At 46.5% G+C, this 25,560-nt stretch overlaps 2 protein-coding genes and 1 long non-coding RNA gene across 4 annotated transcripts; 2 read left to right on the top strand and 1 right to left on the bottom strand.

The window, feature by feature from the left end:
• Nucleotides 1-42: 42 nt before the first annotated feature.
• chek2 (checkpoint kinase 2) lies at nt 43-9,849 on the top strand. The gene is made up of 16 exons (XM_080892866.1): nt 43-217; nt 389-659; nt 1,178-1,302; nt 1,407-1,539; nt 1,623-1,713; nt 1,779-1,875; nt 2,253-2,306; nt 2,419-2,483; nt 3,391-3,490; nt 3,584-3,670; nt 3,821-3,984; nt 8,462-8,577; nt 8,870-8,955; nt 9,155-9,229; nt 9,308-9,445; nt 9,828-9,849. The coding sequence occupies exons 2-15, from the start codon at nt 398-400 to the stop codon at nt 9,416-9,418; spliced, it is 1,566 nt and encodes a 521-aa protein (XP_080748992.1). The 5' UTR covers nt 43-217; nt 389-397; the 3' UTR covers nt 9,419-9,445; nt 9,828-9,849.
• gstt2 (glutathione S-transferase theta 2) lies at nt 9,555-14,673 on the bottom strand. Its single transcript, XM_080892881.1, has 5 exons — nt 14,413-14,673; nt 13,784-13,871; nt 10,959-11,109; nt 10,600-10,776; nt 9,555-9,977 (listed from the first exon to the last, which is right to left on the bottom strand). Exons 1-5 carry the CDS (start codon nt 14,534-14,536, stop codon nt 9,831-9,833), a joined length of 687 nt encoding a protein of 228 aa, XP_080749007.1. The 5' UTR covers nt 14,537-14,673; the 3' UTR covers nt 9,555-9,830.
• An 885-nt stretch (nt 14,674-15,558) lies between these two features.
• LOC308403455 lies at nt 15,559-21,198 on the top strand. Of its 2 annotated transcripts, XR_013972907.1 has the most exons (4): nt 15,559-16,136; nt 18,776-18,868; nt 19,759-19,821; nt 19,945-21,198. It is a non-coding gene; the product is annotated as an uncharacterized lncRNA (long non-coding RNA). The 2 variants fall into 2 exon arrangements; XR_013972908.1 differs by having other exon boundaries at nt 19,759-21,198.
• The last annotated feature ends 4,362 nt before the right edge of the window (nt 21,199-25,560 follow it).

Genomic DNA, 25,560 nt, shown 5'->3' with positions numbered 1-25,560 from the left:
TCACACTTATCATTGGCTGGAACCACTTCGTGACGTCAGAGAAAAAATAGCCCACAAGGAAGCGCGTGTCCCGCAAGGTCCCGGTCAAGAAATCGAAGCACGCGTCGCGGTTCGTGGACGCGCAGAGACCCGGATGCTGGTTCTGGCTCTGCTGAGTGCAGAGCTCGCTGAGAAGGCGCGCGCATGCTGACAGCACCGGCGGGGTTCCGGTTTCACGGTGAGTGTGAGTCTCGGACACGCGGTCTGTGTTTGAACGCTGCCACAGTGGGGCGTGGGGATGTTGCACTGTGTGCTCTGGGGCTCCGAGCCCACGGATGTCCACGATCCTGCGGCAGAAACCCAAACTCTTCTTCTCTTGTTCTTGATTTTGTCTCTCATGTGTCTGCAGAGCTGAAGGATGTCTGAAAAGGGGACTCCTGAGGGGGAGCGTCCTCAGTCCCAAACCCAGTCCACCCTGTCCCCGTCCCAGGCCAAGTCCCAGTCCCAGCCTGGTTCCAGTTCATCCAGTGGGCCCAGCTCAGCCAGTCAGTCGTCGAGTGGCTCGGGGACTCTGAGCAGCGTGGACACCATCCCCGTAACGCTCGCGTCCGTCCCAGAGGAGCCCGAGCCGCAACCCTGGGGCCGCCTACTGCCCATGGTCCCGGGCTTCAGGAGCCACGGTACCGCTGCTCACAACACGCCGGCTCGTCCTCTGTTCACTCTGTTCTTAATCAGGTTCCATTAAACTGAACATATTGTGCTGTGTCTGGAAATAGTAATTAGTAGAATTAGCAGCAGAATTAGCATAATCAGCCAGCCGAGCTCTGCTGTTCCATACTTTAAATAACACATGAAGTAATCAGGATACTTCTGTTCAGCAGACAGTGCTTCAGGTGTGACAGATCTTTAGACTGTAGATAAAAGATGGACGTGGCATCCTGGTTTTTTAACACCTCTTCCTGTTTCAAGCAGTGACCAAAGGATGAGCTAGCTGCTGCTGCTAATTAGCAACCAAATAAAATCCCAGAATTGCAGGTTTTGTAATTCCACGGGGGGATAGAAGACTGCATAGAGGAGCACTTCCTGTTTCCTGTTTGTTTGTTTACAGACTGCATAGAGGAGCACTTCCTGTTTCCTGTTTGTTTGTTTACAGACTGCATAGAGGAGCACTTCCTGTTTCCTGTTTGTTTGTTTACAGACTGCATAGAGGACCAGTACCTGTTTGGACGGGACTCCAAGTGTAACTACGTCCTGGAGGATCCAAATGACCGAAATTCCAGAAAGTTCCGAATCTACAGCAAGAAACACTTCAGGATCTACAGAGTGAGACTACTGCAGTACTACTACCACTGATATTAGCACTGATCGTACTGTGAGTACTGCGCTCACGGGGCTTTAACGTCGCCCTCTCCACCTGTGTGTGTCAGGAGGGCTCGGAGGTCTTCGTGGAGGACCTCAGTAATAACGGCACTTTTCTCGATGGGATTCCGATCGGGAAAGACAAGAAGCTTCCTCTGGTCAATAACGCCGTCATCTCTCTGGCTGAACAACGAAACCGAGGTGACTCCGCCCACCAGAACAGCACCTGAAAACACCTGGACACCCTGGTGCCGGTCTCACCTCCTGCTCATGTCTCTCTGCAGTCTTTGTCTTCATCGACCTGATGTCGGACGATCAGTCCAGCCTACCCAGAGACCTGCAAGACAAATACCTACTGACGCGACGCATCGGCACGTGAGTTGTTTCGTGGCGTTGTGATGTCATTTCCTGTGCCACCCTGCTGACTGTGTGTGTTTCAGAGGAGTGTGTGGCGAGGTCCGGCTGGCTTTCGAGCGATCCACCTGCAGGAAGTTTGCAGTGAAAATCATAAACAAGAAGAACTTTCAGTCTGAAGGGGTGAGTCGCCTCATCTGCTCTCTGATTGGCTGAGACCCGCTGCTCGTTTCTTTCGACTGCGTGTTTGTCAGCAGGTGTGATGGTGTCAGTTCATTTATGAATTTTAATAGCGTCAAAAATGCAGACACCCCTCTCTGTCAAACTAACAGTGCACTGCATGAAATCACCACTAGGGGGGCGGGAAACTCTCAGTACACTGCTTAATTTAAATATTTCTGGTGCCAGCCAATCAGGTATTGAATTGAACTCAGTTTAACCCAATGAAATGTCAGCAAGGTGTGAAAACACAGATACCTCCCAGAGAACTACAAACATGGCGTCTCAACCTTATTTTGAGTTGAAGGGGAACAACAACTTATTTTTCTGTCCAATCACAGACGGCGACACGAAACGCAAAGACGGAGATTGACATCCTGCAGAGGGTCGACCACGTGAGTAACACCAACGAAGAAGAAGAAAAAGCACAAGTACAGGAACGCTCCTTTATCGCCAGTAACAACACTCATCCTTCCTTTCCTTCTCTTCACTCCTTGTCTCCTGCAGCCTTGTCTCATAAAGACGGAGGACTTCTATCAGACGGAGGAAAGTTTCTACATCGTGTTGGAGCTGTGCGTGAAACTGCACCTGTCTCTCTCACCCGTCTCTCAGGCCACGTCCACACTAATACGTTTTTGTTTTTTTCTCTCCGTTTTGGCCTCCCGTCCAAACTGAGACGCCGTTTTCGCTCAAGGAAAACGCCGCGTTTTGAAAACGGATACATTTGAACACGGTGCTTTTCCAAAATGAATTTCCAAAGAGTTGCCAACACTGGTGTGACCCGAGTGGACAAGGCCAAAATTGGCCTTATTCAGTTCTGTCTGTCCCCTCCCAAGACTGATATGGACAACCAGATCGTGGTGTCAGACTACGCCCAAATGGACCGCGTGTTGCAGGAGGAGCGTGCTTACATCCTCAACTTGGTAAAACAGATTAAGAAGGCTTATCACATAGTCATGTGATGCAGTCATGTGACCAATTAAACTGAGATAGCGGAGGGCGTTACACAGCAGTTGTTTTGTTTGACAGCCCTATTAAAGATCAACATCAGCCTGTACATGCTCCTGAGAGCTTTTCTTCAAATTCTTTAATTCTCACTCGCTTTTGCAACTTTGTACTTTTGTGTTACTTGCAGCAACGACTCCACCTCATTGTGAGTCCATTTAAAAAACTCGGTGCTTTTCCTCCACATTTTGCCGACGTGTCAACGAGCCGGAACGTAAATAAACGGCAGACAGAAATGAGGCAGGTCGAATCTTCTTGCGTTTCACGCATGTGCAGGACTGGAACGGAAGCGTTTTTGGCCGTTTCAATGTGGACGCACAACTCTGTGAACGCTAGTGTGGACGCAGCCTCTCTCTCACCTGTGTCTCTCTCTCACCTGTGTCTCTCTCTCTCACCTGTGTCTCTCTCTCACCTGTGTCTCTCTCTCACCTGTGTCTCTCTCTCTCTCACCTGTGTCTCTCTCTCACCTGTCAGGATGGAGGGGGGGGAGCTGTTCCACAGAGTGAAGTCGAAGCAGCAGCTCAACGAATCTGTTGCCAAACTTTATTTTTACCAGATGCTTCGTGCTGTGGAGGTTAGCTGGTGTTGCTATGGTAACGAGCACACGCACACACACACAAACACACACAGGTGCAGCGACTGTAACTGTGTGTGTGTGTGTGTGTAGTATCTCCACAGTAACGGGATCATCCACAGAGACCTGAAGCCGGAGAACATCCTGCTGTCCTCACAGGACGATGTGTGTCTCATCAAGGTACGTGCGCTCACCTGCAGCATCACCTGCAGCATCACCACCTCCTCCCTCCTCACTGAGTGTGTGTGTGTGTGTGTGTGTGTGTGTGTGTGTGTGTGTGTGTGTGTGTGTGTGTGTGTGTGTGTGTGTGTGTGCGCACGCGCGCGTCAGGTGACGGACTTTAACCAGTCACGGATCCTGGAGGAGGCGGTGCTGATGAGGACTCTGTGTGGGACTCCATCTTACCTGGCTCCGGAGGTGTTCACGCACGCGTCCACCACAGGTTACGGGCTCGCCGTGGACGCCTGGAGCCTCGGCGTGCTGCTCTTCGTCTGGTAGGCTCCGGCCTCCTGCTGCAGGGTGATGATGGATGATTTGTGTTGTCAGGGAAACGCTTTCGTTCATTCACCTGTCGCGCCGCCTCGACTCGTGCGCTCGCTCGTTTGCCCGCCTGGTTACCCTCGGCACATGAAAACAGAGCCGCTGCCGGCACGCCAGAGTCTGTTTCTACTTCCTGCGTGGAGCCATTGACATCGATCGCACAATTGATCTATATTCAGACGAAAAAAACTTCAGAGTAGAAAAACTTTATTTTTTTCTGTAAAGCCCACAAACATGTTTAACGAATCATTTTCATAACTTGAAGTGCAAAAAGAAATTTTACATTTCTAAATAAAACAATTACAACACAACACTCTGACCGCACTCTGACCGCACTCTGACCGCACTCTTCAAACTTCCCCCTCTTCCTAAACAACCAAGTGCCACATGTTGCCATATCATTTTTTGATTGGTTGACATGGTACACAGTAACACCAATAGGGAAGTGTTTGCTAGCACTGCCCGTTCTTCCTGCTGTAAACACAGTTTTATTCAGAAAAACGTGGCGTGTACTTTTATCATAACCCATTCAGACTCTATCAGAACTGGTATAAAGTTTGAAGTCCGCACCTTCGACCCAGGTTGAAACGAGACTCTGGGTCACTGGTTGCTGTGTCGTCTTAAATTGGTCGTGTGATTTTGACGCGCCGGTACCTCTGTCGACCCCAGAGTGTTAAACGTGCTCGTGGGCATCGGCTGCTTCAGACTGAAAGTAGGCCCGCTTCTTGGCCCGCGCCTCCCTCGGTCATCTGGCTCACTCCTCGCCATGCCGGCGGCGGCGTTCTCCTCTGGTAGGCGACTCTCTGCCATCTCCGGCCCACGCCTGGTGTCTGCTCCCTTCCTGCGTGACTCTCCGGGTCCGTCGCTTGCTGTTTCCGTTCCGGGTCCTCGGTCATCGGCTCTCCTACAGCCACGGATCCGCAGATTTGGTGCTACAAACTCTAACCTACGCCCACTCACCCGCATATCAACCCCGATGACAGCTACTGATCTCACCTTATCTATGGCTTTGATCAACACTCGATCCCTCTCCAATAAGACGTTTCTGCTCAAGGATTTTTTCTCTTCTTACGACCTGGATTTTATGTTCCTGACGGAGACCTGGTTACGCGCTGGTGAGACTGTGGCTTTCTCTGAGCTTCTTCCTCCAGGCTGTTGTTTTTTAAACACTCCCAGGTCCTCTGGCAAAGGCGGAGGCCTCGCCTGTGTTTTTAAATCTGTTTATGACTGCCATCAGATTTCTTTTTCCAGCTTTGAACTACAGCTTTTTAAACTAAACTCATCCACTCCGTTACTGATTGCAGTGGTATATCGTCCTCCCAAATTTAACAAGGACTTTATCAGTGAGTTTGGGGAATTTCTTTCAGGGCTTTCAGTAGATTTTGATCATTTTCTTATTGTTGGTGACCTGAATATTCATGTGTGCTGTCCATCTAAACCCCTGGTTAGAGACTTTGTTTCACTGTTGGATTCCTTCAACCTTACTCAGTGTGTGTCTGGCTCCACACATGAGAAGGGTCACACTTTGGACCTTGTCATGTCTCACGGCTTGGGTATCCACATCTCTGAAATTTGTGAGAGTGCGTGTATCTCCGATCATTTTCCTGTTCTATTTTCTGCCACTGCACATTGTTCTGATGCTGCAGTTAAACCTCCTTCACGCCGTCACCGGATCATCAATACCCATGTACCATCTCAGTTTTCTGCTGCTTTTAGCAACTCTGAGCTCTCCACGGTGGACTGGATTGATTCCTTGTGTGCAGAAGATTTAACTGCTCTTTTTAACTCAACATGTACTTCTATTTTGGACCTCATCGCTCCCTTAAAAACACTCCGTCCCAAAGCTCACGCTGAACCCTGGATTACAGACTCTGTTCGTGCTCTCAGGCGCACCTGTAGGTGTGCTGAGAGAAAATGGAAAAAGGACAAGCTGCACATTTCTTTTAATATCCTCAGAGACTCTCTTTCAACCTATCAGAAAGCCGTTAAAGAGGCCAAGTCCTCCTACATATCAAACCTGGTTAGCAGTAGTGTCCATAAACCTCAGACTCTGTTTCGTGTTTTAAATTCCATTGTAAATCCTTACACATCCACCAGCCTCACACCTTCTGCCACCCTCTGTAATGACTTTCTAAAGTTCTTTGTAAACAAGATTTCCTCCCTGCAGTCTGTCATTCCATCTCCACCTTCCAATCCCTGTGTTTTTTCTTTGTGCCATTCTGCCTTTAATCAGTTCGAACCAATCTCTCTCTCTCAGCTGCATGAAATAGTCTGCAAGGTTAAGACTACCAACTGTTCCACCGATGCTATCCCCTCTCGGCTTCTGAAGCAGGTTCTGGACTCAGTCGGACCTTTCCTTCTGGTCCTGATCAATGCCTGCCTCAGTTCTGGTTGTTTTCCAACACCCTTCAAGCACGCTGTTGTTCAACCTCTCCTTAAAAAGCCTAATCTAGATCCATCCCTACTCTCTAACTATAGGCCCATTTCCAACCTCCCTTTTCTGTCTAAAGTACTGGAACGAGCCGCCCTCACGCAGCTCCAGCTATTTCTTGACAACAACAATCTCTATGAGAAGTTCCAGTCTGGTTTTAGAGCTCGGCATAGCACAGAAACCGCCCTACTGAGAGTTTTTAATGATTTGCTTTTAACTGTTGACTCTGGTTGTGCTGCTGTCTTAGTAACCTTGGACCTGACAGCAGCCTTCGACACTGTAGATCACAACATACTGCTAGCCCGCCTTCAACATTGTGTCGGTTTAAAGGGCACTGTCTTAAAGTTTTTCCAGTCCTATTTGAATAATAGGAGTTTTTCTGTTCACCTTGGTGAACTGTCATCTCCCAGAGCTCCTTTAACCTGTGGCGTACCTCAGGGGTCCATACTAGGCCCCCTGTTGTTTATTCTGTACTTGCTCCCTCTGGGCGATGTGCTCCGTAAACATAATGTGTCCTTCCACATCTTTGCCGATGATATTCAGATCTACCTCCCTCTGAGGTTGAACTGCAATGTTTCTTTGCAGCCGCTACTCTCCTGCTTGTCTGACATTAAGACTTGGATGACTCTTAACTTCTTACACCTTAATGAAAGCAAAACTGAAGTCATTGTGTTTGGGCTTCCTAAAGATCCCAACTTCTCTCTTGACTTTTTGGGACCCCTAACCTCCGATTGCACTTCTTCCATTAAGAGTCTTGGAGTTATTTTTGACAATGCTTTTAAACTTGATAAACAAATCAGCTCTGTAGTTAAGGGATCTTTTTATCATTTACGGATTTTAGCCAAAGTCAAGTCTTACCTTTGCAGGAACGATCTAGAAAGAGTGGTCCATGCTTTTATTACTTCACGGCTAGACTACTGCAATTCCCTCTATGCTGGCCTAGATCGTTCCTGTCTACATCGCCTTCAACTGGTGCAGAACGCTGCCGCTCGCCTGTTGACCGGTTCAAAAAAAAGAGACCACATCACTCCGGTTCTCTGCTCTCTCCACTGGCTCCCAGTTGCTTTTAGGATTGATTTTAAAATCTTACTGCTGGCTTTTAAGGTTTTAAATGGCACTGCACCTTCTTACCTGTCAGAACTCCTTAGTACTTATCGCCCCAGGAGATCTTTGAGGTCAGCCGACCTGATGCTTTTAGATGTTCCCAGGTATAAATTAAAGACAAAGGGAGAGAGGGCGTTTGCTGTGGCTGCACCCAGACTGTGGAACAGTTTACCTCCTCACGTCAGATTCTCCAAAAGCCTAGAAACTTTTAAAACTGCTCTTAAAACTCACCTCTTCTCATTGGCTTTTAGAAAGGTTTAATTTTTTGTTTATTTATTTTTTATTTGATCAGCGAGGTGTTTTACGAAATTGTGTTCTATTGTATTTTTATCTGTATTTACTGTACAGCACTTTGGTCAGCCTTGGTTGTTTTTAAATGTGCTCTATAAACTTGACTTGACTTGACTTTACACCCATGTTCGGTCCCTGGTCACCTGACCTTTGACCTCAGAAAGGCTCCTCCCTGGGATGAATCCGTATTACATACAGACAGAAAACGCTGGCTGTCAGCGGCAGAGTCTGACAGAAACGGCATTTCTGCAGCGACCGGCTGATTCCCGAGACCTCGGCACGCGTCGCTGTCCGAGGTGTTCACAGCGTCCTACACCTGCTCACACCACCAACGAAGAAGAAGCAGAATACGCGTCCGCTTTTTATCCCTGTAGGACTCGGTTTCCATAAATGACTCGTGGTTTACGAGTCATTTATGGAACTTCGGCGGCGATGTCACCTGGCTCCTGCAGGCGTGTGACTGTTGAGGAAGCCGCAGAGAAACAGCCAGGGTCAGAGGTCAAACATCTCCACCTGAAAGCTGTGAAAATTTCTATGTAACGTTTGATGATTTGCTGAAACTCCAGCTTCATCACTGAGTCCTCCTCTCTCTCCTCCCGTGTCAGCCTGGGAGGTTACCCTCCGTTCCACGAGAGCTTTGGTCATCAGTCGGTCACCGATCAGATCATCAGAGGAGAGTTCACCATGGTTCAGTCCAAGTGGACGAGCGTCTCTGATCAAGGTACGAGCTGCTTCAGTTGAACTTTATCGATACTGTTAGTGATGACTGGCTCGCTGTCGGGCGCTCGCTGAGATTTTTCTAGAAATGAGCAAACGAGAGCCACTCACACCGCAGAGTCACCGTCAGGCTCACGGTGTGTTCAGGTGTGTCAGTGAGTCACTGCGTGTTCCACAGTGCGTCGGGGGGCTCAGGACTTTTGCACAGCACTGTTTTGGGTCCATCTTGTTTGGAACCTGAGGGTGAAAGGCGGAGCTTCCTGTGTTTGGACTCATATGACCCGTTTGTGTTTCAGCCAAAGACGTGGTGAGGAAGCTGCTGGTCGTTGATCCGATGAAGAGGATGAGCATCGAGGAAGCTCTGCAGCACCCCTGGCTACAGGTAACGCCTCACCTGACGCCCCCCCCCCAAATAACCACACACCAGGCTGTGTTCAGTGTTTTTGTAGTGACTCCGCCCTCAACGATGGCGGTTGGCTGTCTGCAGCACAGCTGACGCCACAGCAGCAAGTCTTAAGAGGGTTAAAGATGTTCAGGTGCATTGTGGGAAGTGTAGGCTGCTCACTCTGTGATGGTTGCAGGACCAGAAGATGTTGGAGACGGCGCACAGGCTCATGTACCCGTCTGCAGAGGGAGGGGGGGCTGCTGTTGCCATGGTAACCACACATACACAACCACACACACAGTACAACCATGACTCTGCCTCATGATCCATTGAGCTCCTCCCCCTGCAGGAGGCGGAGTCGACCTCAGGAAGACACCTGAGGAAACGAGGACGAGAAGGAGATGGCGAGGAGCAACATCCTGCCAAACGGAGCCAAGGCCCGCCCTCTTCCTCTGTGTAGTCACATGTCTCTGCTGCTGAACCTGGTGTAAATAAAGTTTTCTAATAAAGATTTTTACATTTTTGCTGAGTCTCTTTAATGTGCTCGTTTGAACACGCCTACAGCGCCGCAGCTCCTCCTCCAGCCTGCGGGGGGCGCTCAGTCACAGACACTCAAGGGGCAAAGTACAAGCAGCTTTTTTTATTTTCATTTCAAAGCTCATTTCCTGTTAAAGTGCTTCAGCTGATTCAAACATTGAACTCCAACATTGATTCATCGATAGATTTATTGATTCTGTCATCGATCAGAGTCCAGGAACTCTGTGACGGCTCGAAGGCCTCTGAGGTTTTTAAAGCAGAGAAATCAAAGTGAAATTGAGCCACTCCTTCATCCTCCTCACACCCTCGACTAACTCCTCCCCCTCATGCAGATGTCACAGACGGGCTCGGCGGCGGTCTCTGAGGGCATACAGGACGCTGTGAGCTTCGTCAAATGCCTCACCGACGGCCGACTGGACTCGACTCCTCCACCGCTGCAGCTGAGGACGCTCCTTCAGGACGTCTCTGCCCCCGCCCAGAGGCTGCAAGGAGACACACTGAGCATGCTCAGAACCATACAGACACAAACAGAGGGTACGTTCAGAGTGCCCGCTCCTCTCGGGAGCGTTTCTAATCAGCTGTCAGTCCTCAGAGTAAGGAAAGGAGCTTCAGTGCTTCCTTTAGCAGAGGAGACAGTGGAGCATCCTTCATGAGAAGAGAAGCAATAATCTGAACTCAGTCTGTGAAGGTTCTCAGACATCCAGCTCATTGTAGTCTGAGGAGCTCAGAAAGAAAAGCTTTGGGACTTAATCAGAGAAGCTTCTTCAGTTCTAAGAACAACAACTGGAGAGTCCCTAAGAGGGTCGTGGACCCCCTATTGATCCTCTTCCTCATCACAAGAGTATCATGTCTGTAACTGCTCGCTGGGGCAGGGACAAGTTAAAAAGTGCAACACAAACAGACATGCTCTGCTTTCAAAGTAAAAGCTGCACTTTTGTTGGCAGCAGTGCAGAATTACAACTTTTACTTTGAAGGGGAAGCATCTCCATTTCCTGTTTGTGTCTCAGTTTCACTGCAGCTGTTTGGAGACTAGCTCTCTGAACATACCCAAAGAGACAAAAAGCTTCTCTGAGGGGGGCGGGGCTTGAGCATCCAGAAACTGACCTGCGTGAGCTCGCACGCCGCGAGCAGGTCGGCCACAGTGATGTCATCACCGCAAAGGAAAGGCTGGCGGCGAAGAAACATGGACTCCAGTTTATCCAGCGTGTCGTCGAGGTCGGAGAGAGCGCGATTCAAACGGGCCTCATCCACCGGAGAGCCAGACTGAGCTGGGAGCAGCACCTGAGGTGGGCGGAGACACAAAGCACACCTGAGCTCCTTCATGGCATTACAGCAGCTTTATATTCCTGATGATGTCAGAACAGGTGCGGCGTCATCACAGAACCCCACGCTGCCGTCTCCTGATCAGCTGATTTCAGATATTTGAAGACGTGTTTTACAAAATCAGGATTTTGGCTCCATACCTCCAGGATGAAGACTTTAGCAGCGTGCGGTCGTGTGTTGGTGTGATGCCACGCTGTGTACTCGTCCACTCGGGCTCGTCTCTCTGGTTGCCGTGGATACCAGTGCTCTGGGACATCGTACTTGGTGGTGAGGTACTTCAGGATGGCGTCGCTGCAACACATGACACAACCTGACGTTTACACTGAGCATGTGATTCCAACGTGACCCGTCCTGCCTCACAGGAACACACTTTAAATGAGTGAGCATGTGTGTGTTTTAATCTCTAAAGTTAATTCAATTCCATTTTATTTATATAGCGCCAAATCACAACAAAAGTCGCCTCAAGGCGCTTCATAGACACTGAGAAAAACCCAACAACCATATGACCCCCTATGAACAAGCACTTTGGCGACAGTGGGAAGGAAAAACTCCCTTTTAACAGGAAGAAACCTCCGACAGAACCAGGCTCAGGGAGGGGCGGGGCCATCTGCTGTGACTGGTTGGGGTGAGAGAAGGAGAAGTTAGAAATATCCTGTCTCAGAGTGAAGCTGAAAAACTAGTTCATGCATTTATTACTTCCAGGCTGGACGACTGTAATTCATTATTATCAGGAAGTCCTAAAAACTCCCTGAAAAGCCTTCAGCTGATCCAAAATGCTGCAGCAATATGGGCAGAAATCTGTGCCATCAGAAACTGAATTTGAATAAGTTCAATTTGAATTGCTCAGATTGAATCTGAATTGTAACTTGAATAAATGCTTTTGAAAACTGAATTTGAATTAGTCTAAATTGAAATTGAATTTTATATTTTGAAAATGAATTGATTTGCTTTGAAACTGCATTTTATCCTTTAAAAATTCAGCTCTCGAATAATTTCAGTTTCACTTCTCACCATTCAATTTCTGTTCCAAAATTCAGTTTTTTGGAACTTACATCCGGTTCCGGTTCAAGCGCAGATGAATAGAACTACGTTTTACTAGCGGACCGAAAGTGTTACTGACGGGAATCTACAGCGTCTTGAGCTGAATTAAGACTTCAGAAGTCATTCGTCATGTCGAATGACCAGCGGATAAACTCTCAGGTTGGTAATAAATATTACATGTATAAGAACAAGCGTCATGTTAACAAATGATAGCCGTACAGTAACTTTTATGCTTATTGTAGCTGCTAGCTAAAAACGCTAATTTAGCGTAGTTTGCCTTGAATTCAGCTTTGACAACAAATATGATCGACTGTTTCTAGTAGAATTCCAAAGTTGTCATCTTGGACCCTCTCAGAGTGCCCCTCTGTATGCTTGCAGAGACCCCTACAGTAGGGAAACATGCAAAACGGTGTCCAAACCTTTGTGTTTTAGCTTTATTTATGTCTTACACAGCATCCCAACTCTTTAGCTAACTTAATAACTTTAGCTAAAGTGAGTAGTTAGTCTAATTCATTAGTGCAGCATTACTGGATCACCTCTGTTTGAAGTGATATATTTGTTTGTCAAAGCTGAATTCAAGGCAAACTACGCTAAATTAGCGTTTTTAGCTAGCAGCTACAATAAGCATAAAAGTTACTGTACGGCTATCATTTGTTAACTTGACGCTTGTTCTTATACATGTAATACATTTATTACCAACCTGAGAGTTTATCCGCTGGTCATTCGACATGACGAATGACTTCTGAAGTCTTAATTCAGCTCAAGACGCTGTAGATTCCCGTCAGTAACACTTTCGGTCCGCTAGTAAAACGTAGTTCTATTCATCTGTGCTTGAACCGGAACCGGATGTAAGTTCCAAAAAACTGAATTTTGGAACAGAAATTGAATGGTGAGAAGTGAAACTGAAATTATTCGAGAGCTGAATTTTTAAAGGATAAAATGCAGTTTCAAAGCAAATCAATTCATTTTCAAAATATAAATTCAATTTCAAATTAGACTAATTCAAATTCAGTTTTCAAAAGCATTTATTCAAGTTACAATTCAAATTCAAACTGAACTTATTCAAATTCAGTTTCTGATGGCACAGATTTCTGCCCATACAGCAAGAGTCCTGACAGGGACTAGAAAGAGAGCAGATTTCTCCTGTTTTGGCTTCCTGTTAAATCCAGAATTCAAAATCCTGCTCCTCACATACAAGGTCTTAAATAATCAGGCCCCATCTTATCTTAATGACCTTGTAGTACCATATCAGCCTATTAGAGCACTTCGCTCTCGCTCTGCAGGCCTACTTGTTGTTCCTAGAGTATTTAAAAGTAGAATGGGAGGCAGAGCCTTCAGTTTTCAGGCCCCTCTTCTGTGGAACCAGCTTCCAGTTTGGATTCAGGAGACAGACACTATCTCTACTTTCAAGATTAGGCTTCAAACTTTCCTTTTTGCTAAAGCATATAGTTAGGGCTGGACCAGGTGACCCTGAATCCTCCCTTAGTTATGCTGCAATAGACGTAGGCTGCCGGGGATTCCCATGATGCACTGGGTGTTTCCTTTCCAGTCACCTTTCTCACTCACTATGTGTTAACAGACCTCTCTGCACTGAATCATATCTGTTATTAACCTCTGTCTCTCTTCCACAGCATGTCTTTATCCTGTCTTCCTTCTCTCACCCCAACCAATCACAGCAGATGGCCCCGCCCCTCCCTGAGCCTGGTTCTGCTGGAGGTTTCTTCCTGTTAAAAGGGAGTTTTTCCTTCCCACTGTCGCCAAAGTGCTGCTCATAGGGGGTCATATGATTGTTGGGTTTTTCTCTGTGTGTATTATTGTACGATCTACTGTACAATATAAAGCACCTTGAGGCGACTGTTGTTGCGATTTGGTGCTGTGTAAATAAAATTGAATTTTGTGTGTGTGTGTGTGTGTGTGTGTGTACCTCTCTGTGAGGACAAAGCCGTCGTCCACCATGACAGGAACCTTCTGCATGGGGTTCAGCTTGGTGAAGGTCGGAGTCCGATGTTCTCCTGCACACACAAGAGAAGCTAAAAACAAAGTCCACTCAAAACTCAGGTCATATAAAGCGGCCTGCAGCGTGTGCGCTCTAATGCAGACAGAAGTCTGAGCAGCAGCTTCATTCAGAACTCCGATGGGAAACCAAGTGATTTAAGATTCCCAGAATAATGATCTGTTGTTATTTTTTGTTTCCGAAACATGTAAACTGTGTGAAAATCGGACATTCGGTGAGTTTAAGAGCGCCGAATGTCCCCGACCAGTCTCATGACGTTTTCTATGAGGATCAGCTCGGTTCGGATGCAGTTTCCTCTCACGGGGTCAGAGAGAGCATAAATCCGGAGATTTTGAGTGAGGTCTGGCGGGCTCTGTGCACCGCTCGGATGTAGGTCAAAGTTCTTCGGGTCGGAGTTCAGCTGAAGTTGTGTGCCCACAAACTGCTCTAAGTGCGCCGAGTGCGTACACGGGTGAGCAGGCCGTCAGAGGACTAGTTAGCCGCTCGGCTAGTCGGTTAGTTAACCGGCTGGTTGGTTAACCAGCCTGTCAGTAGCTCACCTTTCCGCAGCGCCACGGCGCGCACTCTGTGCGGGATTTTGGTGCAGGTGAGCAGGATGTGCACCGCCCGGCAGGGCTGCGATAGAAGGTCCAGGTACACCTCCACCAGCCGGCCTGTTGCCATGGTGACCGAGGCGTTTTTATCCGTTAAACCAGCGAAAAAAGCACAAAAAGCGTGAGCAGGTAGCCGTCCGTCTTCCCCTGAGGTTCTGCAGCCTGACAGCTGCTCCACAGCGCCCCCTGCAGCCGCACAGACAACTGCAGCCCAGAAAAGGTTACAGCTTCCTGGGAGGACACTGCAGCGCCTCCTTGACACCTCCTTCAGAGGAAACACAGAAGCATCATGACAGGACGACCCTCTTCCTCTGTGTAGTCACCCAACAATCATAGAGGTTTACATCAGCACTGCAGCAGCTTCTACTGTTATAACCTCACATTGCTTTTCTCAGCTTAAATATGTAAAAATTGTGTTTTTTGTTCTGTGTCCTGTTCTTTTTGCATATATGTGTGTTTTTATTGCTGCTGACACAACCAAATTTCCCCTTGTGGGACAATTGAAGGATTATTCTGTTCTCCTGTAAACTGGGAGCGTGTCCGTGGCGTGTGCTGTGTTCAGACTGCATGAACAGCTGCTGTGCTTATCTGTCGTCATTAATAAACCTTCTCTCTCAAACTATTTCAGAGTCGAATTAGTTCTAAAGAAAATGAGGAACGCTTCACGAATTTGCGTGTCATCCTTGCGCAGGGGCCATGCTAATCTTCTCTGTATCGTTCCAATTTTAGTATATGTGCTACCGAAGTAACACGACCACCCCGGCCCGTCTGCGCCTTATGAGCCCGTCTGCGCTGGAGGCGCTCACGGTCACGGTGAGGCGCCGAGCCGAGGCCCAGACCGCTCCGAGGCGCCGGGAAGCGGCACCTCCAGCGCTGCCGGGTCGCTTTCATCCCCGCCATCAGTCCCCGCGGATCAGCGGACCGGGCCTGGGTCCGATTCCCCCCCGCTCTACTTCAGGCTGCGCCTCACAGAGGCACAGGGGCATTGTGGGAAATTTACACAGGCCGGTTTACATCAGCAGGTCAGGATTGGACGGCTGAAGGCGCCATAACAAAGGCCGACCCAACGCCCTCCTCCCACAGTCCCAGCCATCCACCCAGCCCCCACCCGCCCTGCAGGTCAGAGTCCGACACGGGGGGGGGCGCGGTGTGACGTCGCCCTGCTGCCTGTGAGCAGGGTTAGACACGAGGAGCTCAGAGAGACTAAGGCTACGTCCACACGTACACGGGTATTTTAAAATCTCCGTTTTAAAAAATAATCCCGTCCACACGTAAACGCAGAAATGAAGGAAAACGCTGCTAGGAAGCAGGGGCGGATCTAGAAGTGTGGCATGGGGTGGCAAGTGCCACCCTAAAATGATCCCTTGCCACCCCAAGTGCCACCCCAGTTTTGCACATGACAGTGTTGTTTATTAAAATAAAACAGCATTAACAGTTTGAGCGTAGTTACAGTCAGCAGTGAATATAAATGCTAAAACTGAATATATTGCATAGTGTCCCCCCCCCTGCACCAGTAACAAATGGTTCAGCCCATAGCAGGACCGGCTTTTTTCTTGTTTTCAGTAGCAAGCGATGCTTATGATTGTGCCAGAGCACATTTTGAACAACACCATGGGAATTTCGCTTTTTACACAGGTGGGTGGATGTTACACTGTGGAAATGGAAGGAAGGTGAGTGTTATTAACCCTCTGTGGTCCACGGACACGCTGCACCTCCACATCACATGACTGATGTAAGCTGACACAGCAACAAGCTGCAGCCTATTTCAGCCCACACTGAAAGTTCCAACTTCAAAGTTTTTAAATTTTAATTACAGGCCAGTAAATCCAGAGTTATGATCATATATATCAGCCACGCTTCGTTCTAAATACTGTCGTCACGTTTGTGTGTGTGTGTTTTAAGCGTTTTGTAAAGACAGCGCGAAAACAGTAAAGAAAGGAAAAAAGCCACCTCTTTCTTATTGGTGGAAAAATGCACCATGTCGACCAATTAAAAAAAAGTCAACATGTGGGATTTGGTTGTTTAGGAAGAGGGAAAAGTTTGGGGAGTGACGGTAACAGGGCGAGCGAGACAGAGCGAGAGCGAGAGTTTAGATGTGGCAGATTTGTGACGTTTAGTGTGGAGTGTTTACTTAGTGTGTTGTGTTGTGTAGTTGTTCTGTTGTGTAGTCATTTTGTTTTGTGTGTCAGTGAGGGCACTAATGAATGTCACAGAGGCACATTTGTAAACACTGTCACTAAGTAGAAAACCAGCGGAGTGATACACCAGCTGTTGTCGGGCCTGCAGGTTTGTCCCTGTGCTCTTCTGTCTTTTGGTGGACAAACTTGTTTTTACTGGCACACATCATTTGTGGGGCATCTTATTGCCACACCTGATTGTTCTCTCATTTTAGTTTTAGTAAGATTTTTAAATGGTTGTACAAAATGAAAAACAGCAGGTGTATCGGCTGCATTTTTAGATAAATAGTTGTTTATGTTTACAAAATGTACGTTTTATATTTGCATTTCAAGTTATAAAAATTTACTGTTTTTTTTTTTTTACAGTAAAAAATACTACTAGGATCTTAAGTTCTTTGTGTGGTTTCAGATCAGTAACACTAATGCAGTATGTCAGTGAAAAAAACAACTAAATTCAGTTGAGCTTAAAAGACACCAAACAAGGCAACGGGGGAAAAAATAAAATGAAACAATCTGAGGGTGAAATACAAACGTAAACTCAAAAGGAGTCACAAATGGCCGGTTGTATTTCAGACCTCAGAGGGTTCATCCAACAAATCATGAAAAATTGGGTTTACATGTTTGTTCATGACGGTGCAGATTTCTGACATTTTGTGTAATTTAAGCTGCAACAATGTGACTGTTTTCTAACAAAAACAGTGAAACTCAAGTTAGACTTGTGTTTGTAAATGAAGCGCCCCATGTTGTGTAGCTTTCTGGAGTTTATACTTATTGGGCAACATATTTATTTATCATACAGGCTGTACAGTACATAGCATCAAAACTCACATGTTTTATGTAACTAGTGTGTAATTATGTGGGCTACAGACAATAATTAAGTTATCAACTATATTTATATGAAAAACGTGCATACTTACTGCATTTGAATCATGTAACCATATGTAACCACCTGCATGAGTGTTTGAAAAAAAAAATGCCACCCTCATGCCACCCTAAGAAAATTTCTCTAGATCCGCCCCTGCTATGAACATGCCAAAGCAGCAGGTGGCGCTATAGTCCTAACCGTGTAGAAATGTTGGCCAATCAGAAGACTAGAAGCCTCGGTGGGAAATAGTAAACAAGGATGGGGCATAGAAGCAGAACCGAGTGGTATGTGTGGAGGGACGGTAACTGTGTGTGTGTATGTAAGCATTTAAACACTGCAGAGAGTTCAAGTAACAGTAACAGTATTGTAGAAATCCATTTCACCGAAACAATAACGTGGCGCACACTGTGACGTCAAAAAAGGCGCACACCTTTGACGCTGCTTTTTCTCCGTTTTTCTCGTCCACACTTAAATGCAAAAACGGAGTTTTAGAAAATATCCACCCTGGCAGGCGTTTTTAGAAATCTCCGTTTTCAGTGACCGAAAACGCCGTTTACGTGTGGACGAAAGGTGCAAACGCATAGAAAAATCTGCGTTTTCAAAAATACCCGTGGACGTAGCCTAAATTTCATAACTCATCAGTTTTAACCAGAGGCGGCAAACGTACACTTTCTTTACTCAAACAGAAGTACAGATACATGGGTTAAAATACTCCAGTTGAAGTACTGAAGCAAGTTTTTTACTCAAAAGCTGTGAAATGTACCAAAGTAAGAAAGTATAAAGTAGCTCTATGAACAGTTTTTGTACGAAGGTAACTGAACCTTTTGTTGTATTGACATAATATTAGCACATGACAATATAAAATGTATTCAAAGTTATTTAGAACTTTCTCATTCTAATGAGTGTACTTAGTTTAAATCTGTAGGACACAAGTAGTGAAAGAGAATTTTAAAAACACCTGTTTTCTCTCTCCACATGTTAGCGGGCGACTTTGCCTCCACACCTAAAAACTACAATTTTCAGGGTCCCAGGGTCGCTCAGACCCAGGGACCCTGAGCAGTTATGGACTAATATTATGTATTATGTATTAAGTATGTATTTTGTATTGCTGTCCCTCCTTCTCCCTGCTTGTAGACGTATGTGCATGTAGGGGTGTGTGTGTGGGTGTGAAGACCTTGACACACCTGCAGCTGATCAGGCCGGGAGAGCACGGGATTTATTGTCATGTTTTTCCATCACTGTAAATAAACGCACTGTTTATACACAGAGCACCGCGCCTGGGTCCTCATTCCCCATATCCCCACGGTCTGCCCACGTCACAACAATGACAACAGTTGGAGGTTAAAGTGAGGATTAGCAGGTGAGGGGACACTGTGTAGTGGCTCAGCACACCTTTAACACTAAGCTCTCTTCTTCCTGTCCTCTCCTGTCTTCCTGCATGTCTGAGTGAACTTAGCTCTCTTTCTTTTCTCTCCCTGTCAAATCCAAGCTCTGCTGCACTGAGACAAACCGCACACAGACACTTTACTGCCTGTCACGGCCTTTTAAGTGTCAAAACAAAAAGTACTCCAGTAAAAGGCTGAAGGTGGCAACAGGTGGTTTGTGTCAGAACGCACTTCCAACTTGATTCTTTAAAAAATATGTGTTTATTTTGTTCTAAATCATAAACCACAAATCAACCCAATGCTTTCTTACGACTTCGATGTCAACAAAAGTTTACTTAATCTGATTCCACAAGTTCAAAAAGTGGTCAGAAAATTGTCGTGGTTTTAGGCAAGGATTCAAGCGACACCTTGTAGAGCACTCAAACTCCGACCTTTATTGTCTACTTCCTGTTTCAGAACCCCCTTTCACAATAAAACAGGTTATGCTCAAACAGATTACACCACATCCTCCTTTCGCTGAAAACATCAAACTTACAAGAACATTTAGAACCTTTCATAGAAACTTTTCTTTCTCTTCAACCTTTTTTCCTTTACTTTTAAACCCATGTTTATCTTTTTTGTTTTGTTTATTTTCACAAGTCCAGTGTTTGTGGTTTTTTGACAACCCTGCCAGCCCATTAAGGATCACTGACATTCTACGCTGAAAATGTTCTGGGGCTGACGCTATTCCAAAGGGAAGTCTGTTAAAGTGGAAGCGCCCAAAGGGTGTAATGAACGTTGTGTAGTGTGCTGACTCTGGTGACAATGGAACCTGCCAGAAGCCTCTGTTTGCGTCTAACTTACTGAAGACTTTTGCTCCCGCCAGGGATCCAAGTGTCTGTTCAACCGAAGGCAGGATGTACTTTTCTCTGCACGCTGCTTCATTGAGGTGAGTGAGGTCAACACAAATACGCACAGAGTCGTTTTTTGTTGGCACTGGGACCATACCTGCACACCATTCTGTTGGTTCTTCAACTCTGCTGATTACTCCCATGGACTCCATTCTTTCCAGTTCCTGTTTCACCTTTCCTAACAAAAGGGATGGGGACCCGTCTTGGTGTGGCCAGGGAAAAAGGCACAGCATTGGGTTTCAACTTAATCGTATAAGGTTGTTGCATTAAACCTAATCCCTGACACAGCTTTGGGTAGTTCTCATTCAACACATTCATGTCAATACTGTCAGCTCTACACACAAGGTTCAGCTTGACACTTGCTGGCCTGCTTAACAGTGCTATGTGCAAATCTTTGATAATGTACACATTTTCCTGTATTCCCTGTTCACCTTTGCAAATTGTTTCTCTGCTCATACCCAACACATCAAGTGGAGTACCCCCTGGACCAAACAATGGTCTATCTGGTTTACATAACTCTGTCTCATTTTGGTTTATGCAGTAATACATCTGGGCTGGGATAACAGAGACGTCAGCTCCTGTGTCTATCTTAAATCTAACTTTGTGGTTTCTGATAGTGAGATCTGCATACCAAGGATCTGAACCTGCGTCTACAGAACCAAGAAACACGGGTGTATCATCACTTTTCTCTGTTTCTATCACATGCACAGATTTAACAGATTTCCACACTTTACTGAAGTGTCCTCTTTTACCACATGAGTGACATGTTGCATCTTTTGCTGGGCATTGTCCTTTACCATGCGCAGGGGTTTTCCCACACCTGTAGCATGATCTCCCATTTGGTGTTTTGTCCTTTGTTGTGCATTTACGTTCTCTTCGGGGTTTGAATGTTGAATGCTTTTGTTCCCTGTGCTTCGCTGTCACAGCATCTATTTCCATCTTATTTTCCCCTCTGATGTCTGTCTGTTGTTTTTTGATGACTTCAGACTGCCGGGCCTGGTTAACTGCTTTCTCCAACGTCAAATCTTTGTCCATTTGAAGTCTCTCCGCTAAGCTGATGTCCCTCAGACCCACGACGAGGCGATCTCTTATTAACTCATCGTGCAGTGCACCATAACTGCAGTTTTCAGCTAAAGCATAAAGTGCGGTGACAAACGAGTCAACAGTCTCATTAGCTTGCTGTGTTCTTTGATTAAAGCGGGCTCTCTCATAGATAATGTTTTTCCTGGGAACAAAGTACGTATCCAAAGTGTCTCTTACTGCTTAGTACGGCTGCCTTTGTATGTCCGATAAAGCTTGCCCTCGGAGGATATCATCTGCTTCATCCCCCATGCAGTAGATGAGTGTGTTTACCTGGTTAGTCTCTGAGCTAAGGTGCAGGTTGCTTGCAAGTCGAAATCTTTCAAACCTCCTTATCCCACTTCTTACTGCAATCCCGCTTCTGACACCATGTGTCAGAAGCGGGATTGCAGTAAGAAGTGGGATAAGTGGCAAGGATTTTAGGCAAGGATTCAAGCGACACCTTGTAGAGCACTCAAACTCCTACCTTTATTGTCTACTTCCTGTTTCAGAACCCCCTTTCACAATAAAACAGGTTATGCTCAAACAGATTACACCACAAAAATCATTTTAAACCTTCCTGTTGTCCCACTTGACATTTGACAAACAAACAAAAAAAAATAAGTATACCTAAGTCCTTATTTCACTTCCCACCTCTGGTTTTTACAAGGATCTCCAACACCACTGGCTGACATGCAGCTAAAACCACGATATCATGACTTCAGGCTCGGGTCCTCTACCAGAGGCCTGGGAGCTTCAGGGTCCTGCGCAATATCTTAGCTGTTCCCAGGACTGCGCTCTGCTGGAAAGAGATCTCTGATGTTGTTCCTGGGATCAGCTGGAGCCATTCGCCTAGTTTGGGGGTCTACCACCACTATGTCCGGTTGGTTAGCCACCACCATTTTGTCCGTCTGTATCTGGAAGTCCCACAGGATCTTAGCTCGGTCATTCTCCACCACCCTTGGGGGCATCTCCCATTTTGACCTCGGGACTTCCAGGTTATACTCGGCACAGATGTTCCTGTACACTATGCCGGCCACTTGGTTATGGCGTTCCATGTATGCCTTGCCTGCTAGCATCTTGCACCCTGCTGTTATGTGCTGGATTGTCTCTGGGGCATCTTTACACAGCCTGCACCTGGGGTCTTGCCTGGTGTGATAGACCCCAGCCTCTATGGATCTTGTGCTCAGAGCTTGTTCTTGTGCTGCCATGATTAGTGCCTCTGTGCTGTCTTTCAGTCCAGCTTTGTCCAGCCACTGGTAGGATTTCTGGATATCAGCCACCTCCTCTATCTGCCGGTGGTACATACCGTGCAGGGCTCTGTCCTTCCATGATGGTTCTTGCTCCCCTTCTTTCTCAGGTTTCTGTTGCCTGACATTTTCAGCAAACACACAGTCAGTTATGGCCATCTTCCTGATGTACTTCCATATGCTTCCTCAGGAGGCTGAGGTCTTTTAACATCTGCAGGAAGCTCCTGAGGATGTTTTACCAGTCGGTGGTTGCTGGAGTACTTTTCTATGCTGTGGTGTGCTGGGGGAGCAGCACAGCAAAGAAGGACTCATCCAGGCTGGAGAAACTGATCAGGAGGGCTAGCTCTGTGGTCGGCATGAAGCTGGACACTCTGGTGACAGTGGCAGAGAAAAGGACACTAAAGAAACTGCTGGACATTATGAACAATGCTGGGCATCCTCTGCACACGGCCATAAACAACCAGAAGAGTCTGTTCAGTGACAGGTTGCTTCTCCCCAAGACAAGAACTAACAGACTTAAAAACTCCTTTGTCCCACACGCCATCAAACTGTTTAACTCCTCTCTGGAGGGGAGAGGGAGGGGAAACAGGAGGACAAAGGAGGGAACAACTAAGCTGTAGTGCCTCTTCACCTCACTGTGCAATACTTTTGTGCAATACTTTTGTAAATAGTCAACAGTGCAATAGACTCAATACTTGAAATGTGCAATTCACTTGTATTTTTATTTTTATTCCTATTTATTCTATTTATCCCCTTCGTATATTTTATTTATATTGTCTCTGTATTTATATATATGTGTGTGTGTGTATAACTCTGTAACTTCTGTCGGTGCTGTGCTTTTTTGGAAATCGAATTTCCCAGAGGAACCCACCCGAGGGATTAATAAAGTTCTATCTAATCTAATATGCTGTTCCAGTATTGCTCCGTCTCCAGCCTTGGTGGGGCTGGTTTTATATTGTCCCCCTGTCACTGCGAGTACACCTTGGATGGTTCAGTGGAGAACATCTAGTTTATTCTCCTGCCTTCGATCTCTCTGGTGTACCTCTTCAAGGCCAAGGCTGTGAGTCTTTCCATGGCAGTTTCCGAGACCCTTTGTACTTAGGTATCAATCTACAGTGGTGGGAATTGTTTTTGTATATTTGTCACCCTTAGATGTTTCAGACAAAAAAATGTAAATGTTAGACAAAGATAACACAACTAAACACAATGCAGTTTGGAAATGAAAGTGCTTATTATTAAAGGGAACAAACCCAAGCCTACATGGCTCTGTGTGAAAACTTGATTGTCCCTAAACCTAATAACTGGTTGGGGCACCCTTGGCACCAACACCTGCAATCAAGCGTCTGAGATAAGTAGCAACGAGCCTTTTACAGCTGTGGAGGAACTTCAGCCCACTCATCTTTGGAGAATTGTTGTAATTCAGCCCCACTGGAGGGGTTTCGAGCATGAACTGCTTATTTAAGGTCATTCCACAGCATGTCAATCGGAGTCAGGTCAGGACTTTGAGTAGCCCAAAGTCTCCAGTCCCTGACCATCACACTACCACCACCATATTTTACTGCTGGTATGATGTGCATTTTCTGAAAAGCTGTGGTAGTTTCATGCCAGATGTAATGGGACACACACATCTGTCCCAAAGGTCTTGGGGATCATCCAGATGTTTTCTGGCAAACTGAGACGAGCCTTTATCCTTTAGCTCAGCAGTGGTTTTCTCCATGAACCCTGCCATTCAGGCCATTTTGCCCAGTCTCTTTCTTATGGTGGAGTCATGAACTCTGACCTTAACTTCAGTTCTCTGGATGTTGTTCTGGGGTCTTTTCTTCTTTTTGCTCTTTGGGTAATTTTGGTTGGCGGGCCACTCCTGGGAAGGTTCACCACTGGTCCATGTTTTCACCGTATGTGGATAATGGCTGTCACTGTGGATCACTGGACTCCCACAGCTTTAAAAAGACCAGATAAGAAGTTTGCGTACATAAGATTTTCTGGAGGAGGACAGACATTTGTTTAGAACTCTTAAAGATGTCAAAGAAACTCCTTTAAGCAATTACTTTGGTGTTCCTCCACCTCCAAAGAAATATCAGAAGGAGTCCGAACCGCAAAAGAAGCACGCATTCTCGGAGAAGTGGTTGCAGGAGGTGAGCTGGCTTCAAACAAACAATGAACGCACAGAGATGTGGTGCGGAATATGCTGTGAAAATCCCACTCTCGCAGACAAAAACAGTGCCTTTTATATGGACGCAAACGCGGTTTGCAACTTCTTATCTGGTGCGCGTCTTTTATTTTGACAGCGCGTGCGCACCTGCGGACCACTCATGTGCACCCCTGATTATAACATAAACTAACTGAGGTGTATCACATCTTTGAAAAGCTGAGTTCAATCTCTCTGGCCTGATTACTGCCACACCTGTTCTCAATAAGGGCATCACTTAAATCTTTCTCAACACTTCCTCTAACGTCCAGCAGAGGCAGCAGTGAGTCAGCCCCCGCACACTCTCACGTTAAAATTAACATGTTTAAAGCCTCAGAGACTGTTTTGATAATTTTCCCCTCAGAGCACCTGTACAGGAGACGGATGACTTTAGAACTCACATTAAGGGTTTTAATTTGCATTTTGTGAAGTTTTCTGTGAACGGACAATAGCATGGCGCCGTTGTCTGTTCTCATCAGCACGCTGACGCTCTGGGACAACACAAAGGAAAGGTACGCTCTGTCTCAGTGTGTGAAGATGAGAATCAGAAGTACTCCGTCTTCGCCAACTTGTCTGTCACAGGAAGCAAAGCTGACCTTTGACCTCTATGTACCCCTCACCTGTAATCTGTGGCAGGGTTTAATGATGAGGATTATTCCATTTTGGGAATTCCAAAACTTCTTCCCGGTAACTGTCTGTGCAGTTTTCAAGGAACAGGTCATGTGACCTGCAGTGTGCGTTTGGTCCACCACGGCGTGATGACTCATTTTGGACGCTGTCTGCACATGCCGAGGAGAGACATGCCGTCTGTTGTATTAGCAGCTTCGCAGCTGAGACCGGATGATTTCAGACGTGAGTTCATCCCTAAATTCAGACGGTCAGTGTGAGAATAAAAGCTCGACGTCAGCTCGGTTCAGCCCTCACAGGACGCAGGCCCTGACCTTTGACCCGTGTGTTTCAGTGGATCGTGTCTGACTTGGACCTTCAGACCAAAGACATCATTAAGAAGCTCACAGGTTTGACCTTCACCCTTTCACACCGCTTCACTGATGCTAGCTACACAAAGCGCTTCATATGTGGGCGGGGCTTAGAATTTTCTGTGACTGTCTTCACTATGAGAACTCTGTTTAGGAGGAAGCTCTGTGGATTTGTCGCTGGTCTTCTGGTTTTTGGTTCTGTTTCCGTGTCTGTGGATACGTGGTGACCTTAACCACCTGTCATACGACAGAAAACATCATCACGTTTGCCGCACTGGAAAACCACAAGATCATCAAACTGTG

This window comes from Rhamphochromis sp. 'chilingali' (genome assembly GCF_963969265.1).
Source record: "Rhamphochromis sp. 'chilingali' genome assembly, chromosome: 10".
Taxonomy (NCBI): Eukaryota; Metazoa; Chordata; class Actinopteri; order Cichliformes; family Cichlidae; genus Rhamphochromis; species Rhamphochromis sp. 'chilingali'.
This window is presented reverse-complemented; position numbering and strand designations above follow the sequence as displayed.

Excerpts from the sequence above, each read along its gene's own strand:
- chek2 (XM_080892866.1), top strand. The coding sequence starts at position 398 with ATGTCTGAAAAGGGGACTCCTGAGGGGGAGCGTCCTCAGTCCCAAACC. Across the intron at positions 1,714-1,778 it reads CTGACGCGACGCATCGGCAC|AGGAGTGTGTGGCGAGGTCC; the intron begins GTGAGTTGTTTC and ends TGTGTGTTTCAG. Across the intron at positions 2,484-3,390 it reads TTCTACATCGTGTTGGAGCT|GATGGAGGGGGGGGAGCTGT; the intron begins GTGCGTGAAACT and ends CTCACCTGTCAG.
- gstt2 (XM_080892881.1), bottom strand. The coding sequence starts at position 14,536 with ATGGCAACAGGCCGGCTGGTGGAGGTGTACCTGGACCTTCTATCGCAG. Across the intron at positions 13,872-14,412 it reads CGCCGTGGCGCTGCGGAAAG|GAGAACATCGGACTCCGACC; the intron begins GTGAGCTACTGA and ends TTGTGTGTGCAG. Across the intron at positions 9,978-10,599 it reads CGGCGTGCGAGCTCACGCAG|CCTCTGGGCGGGGGCAGAGA; the intron begins GTCAGTTTCTGG and ends GTCTCCTTGCAG.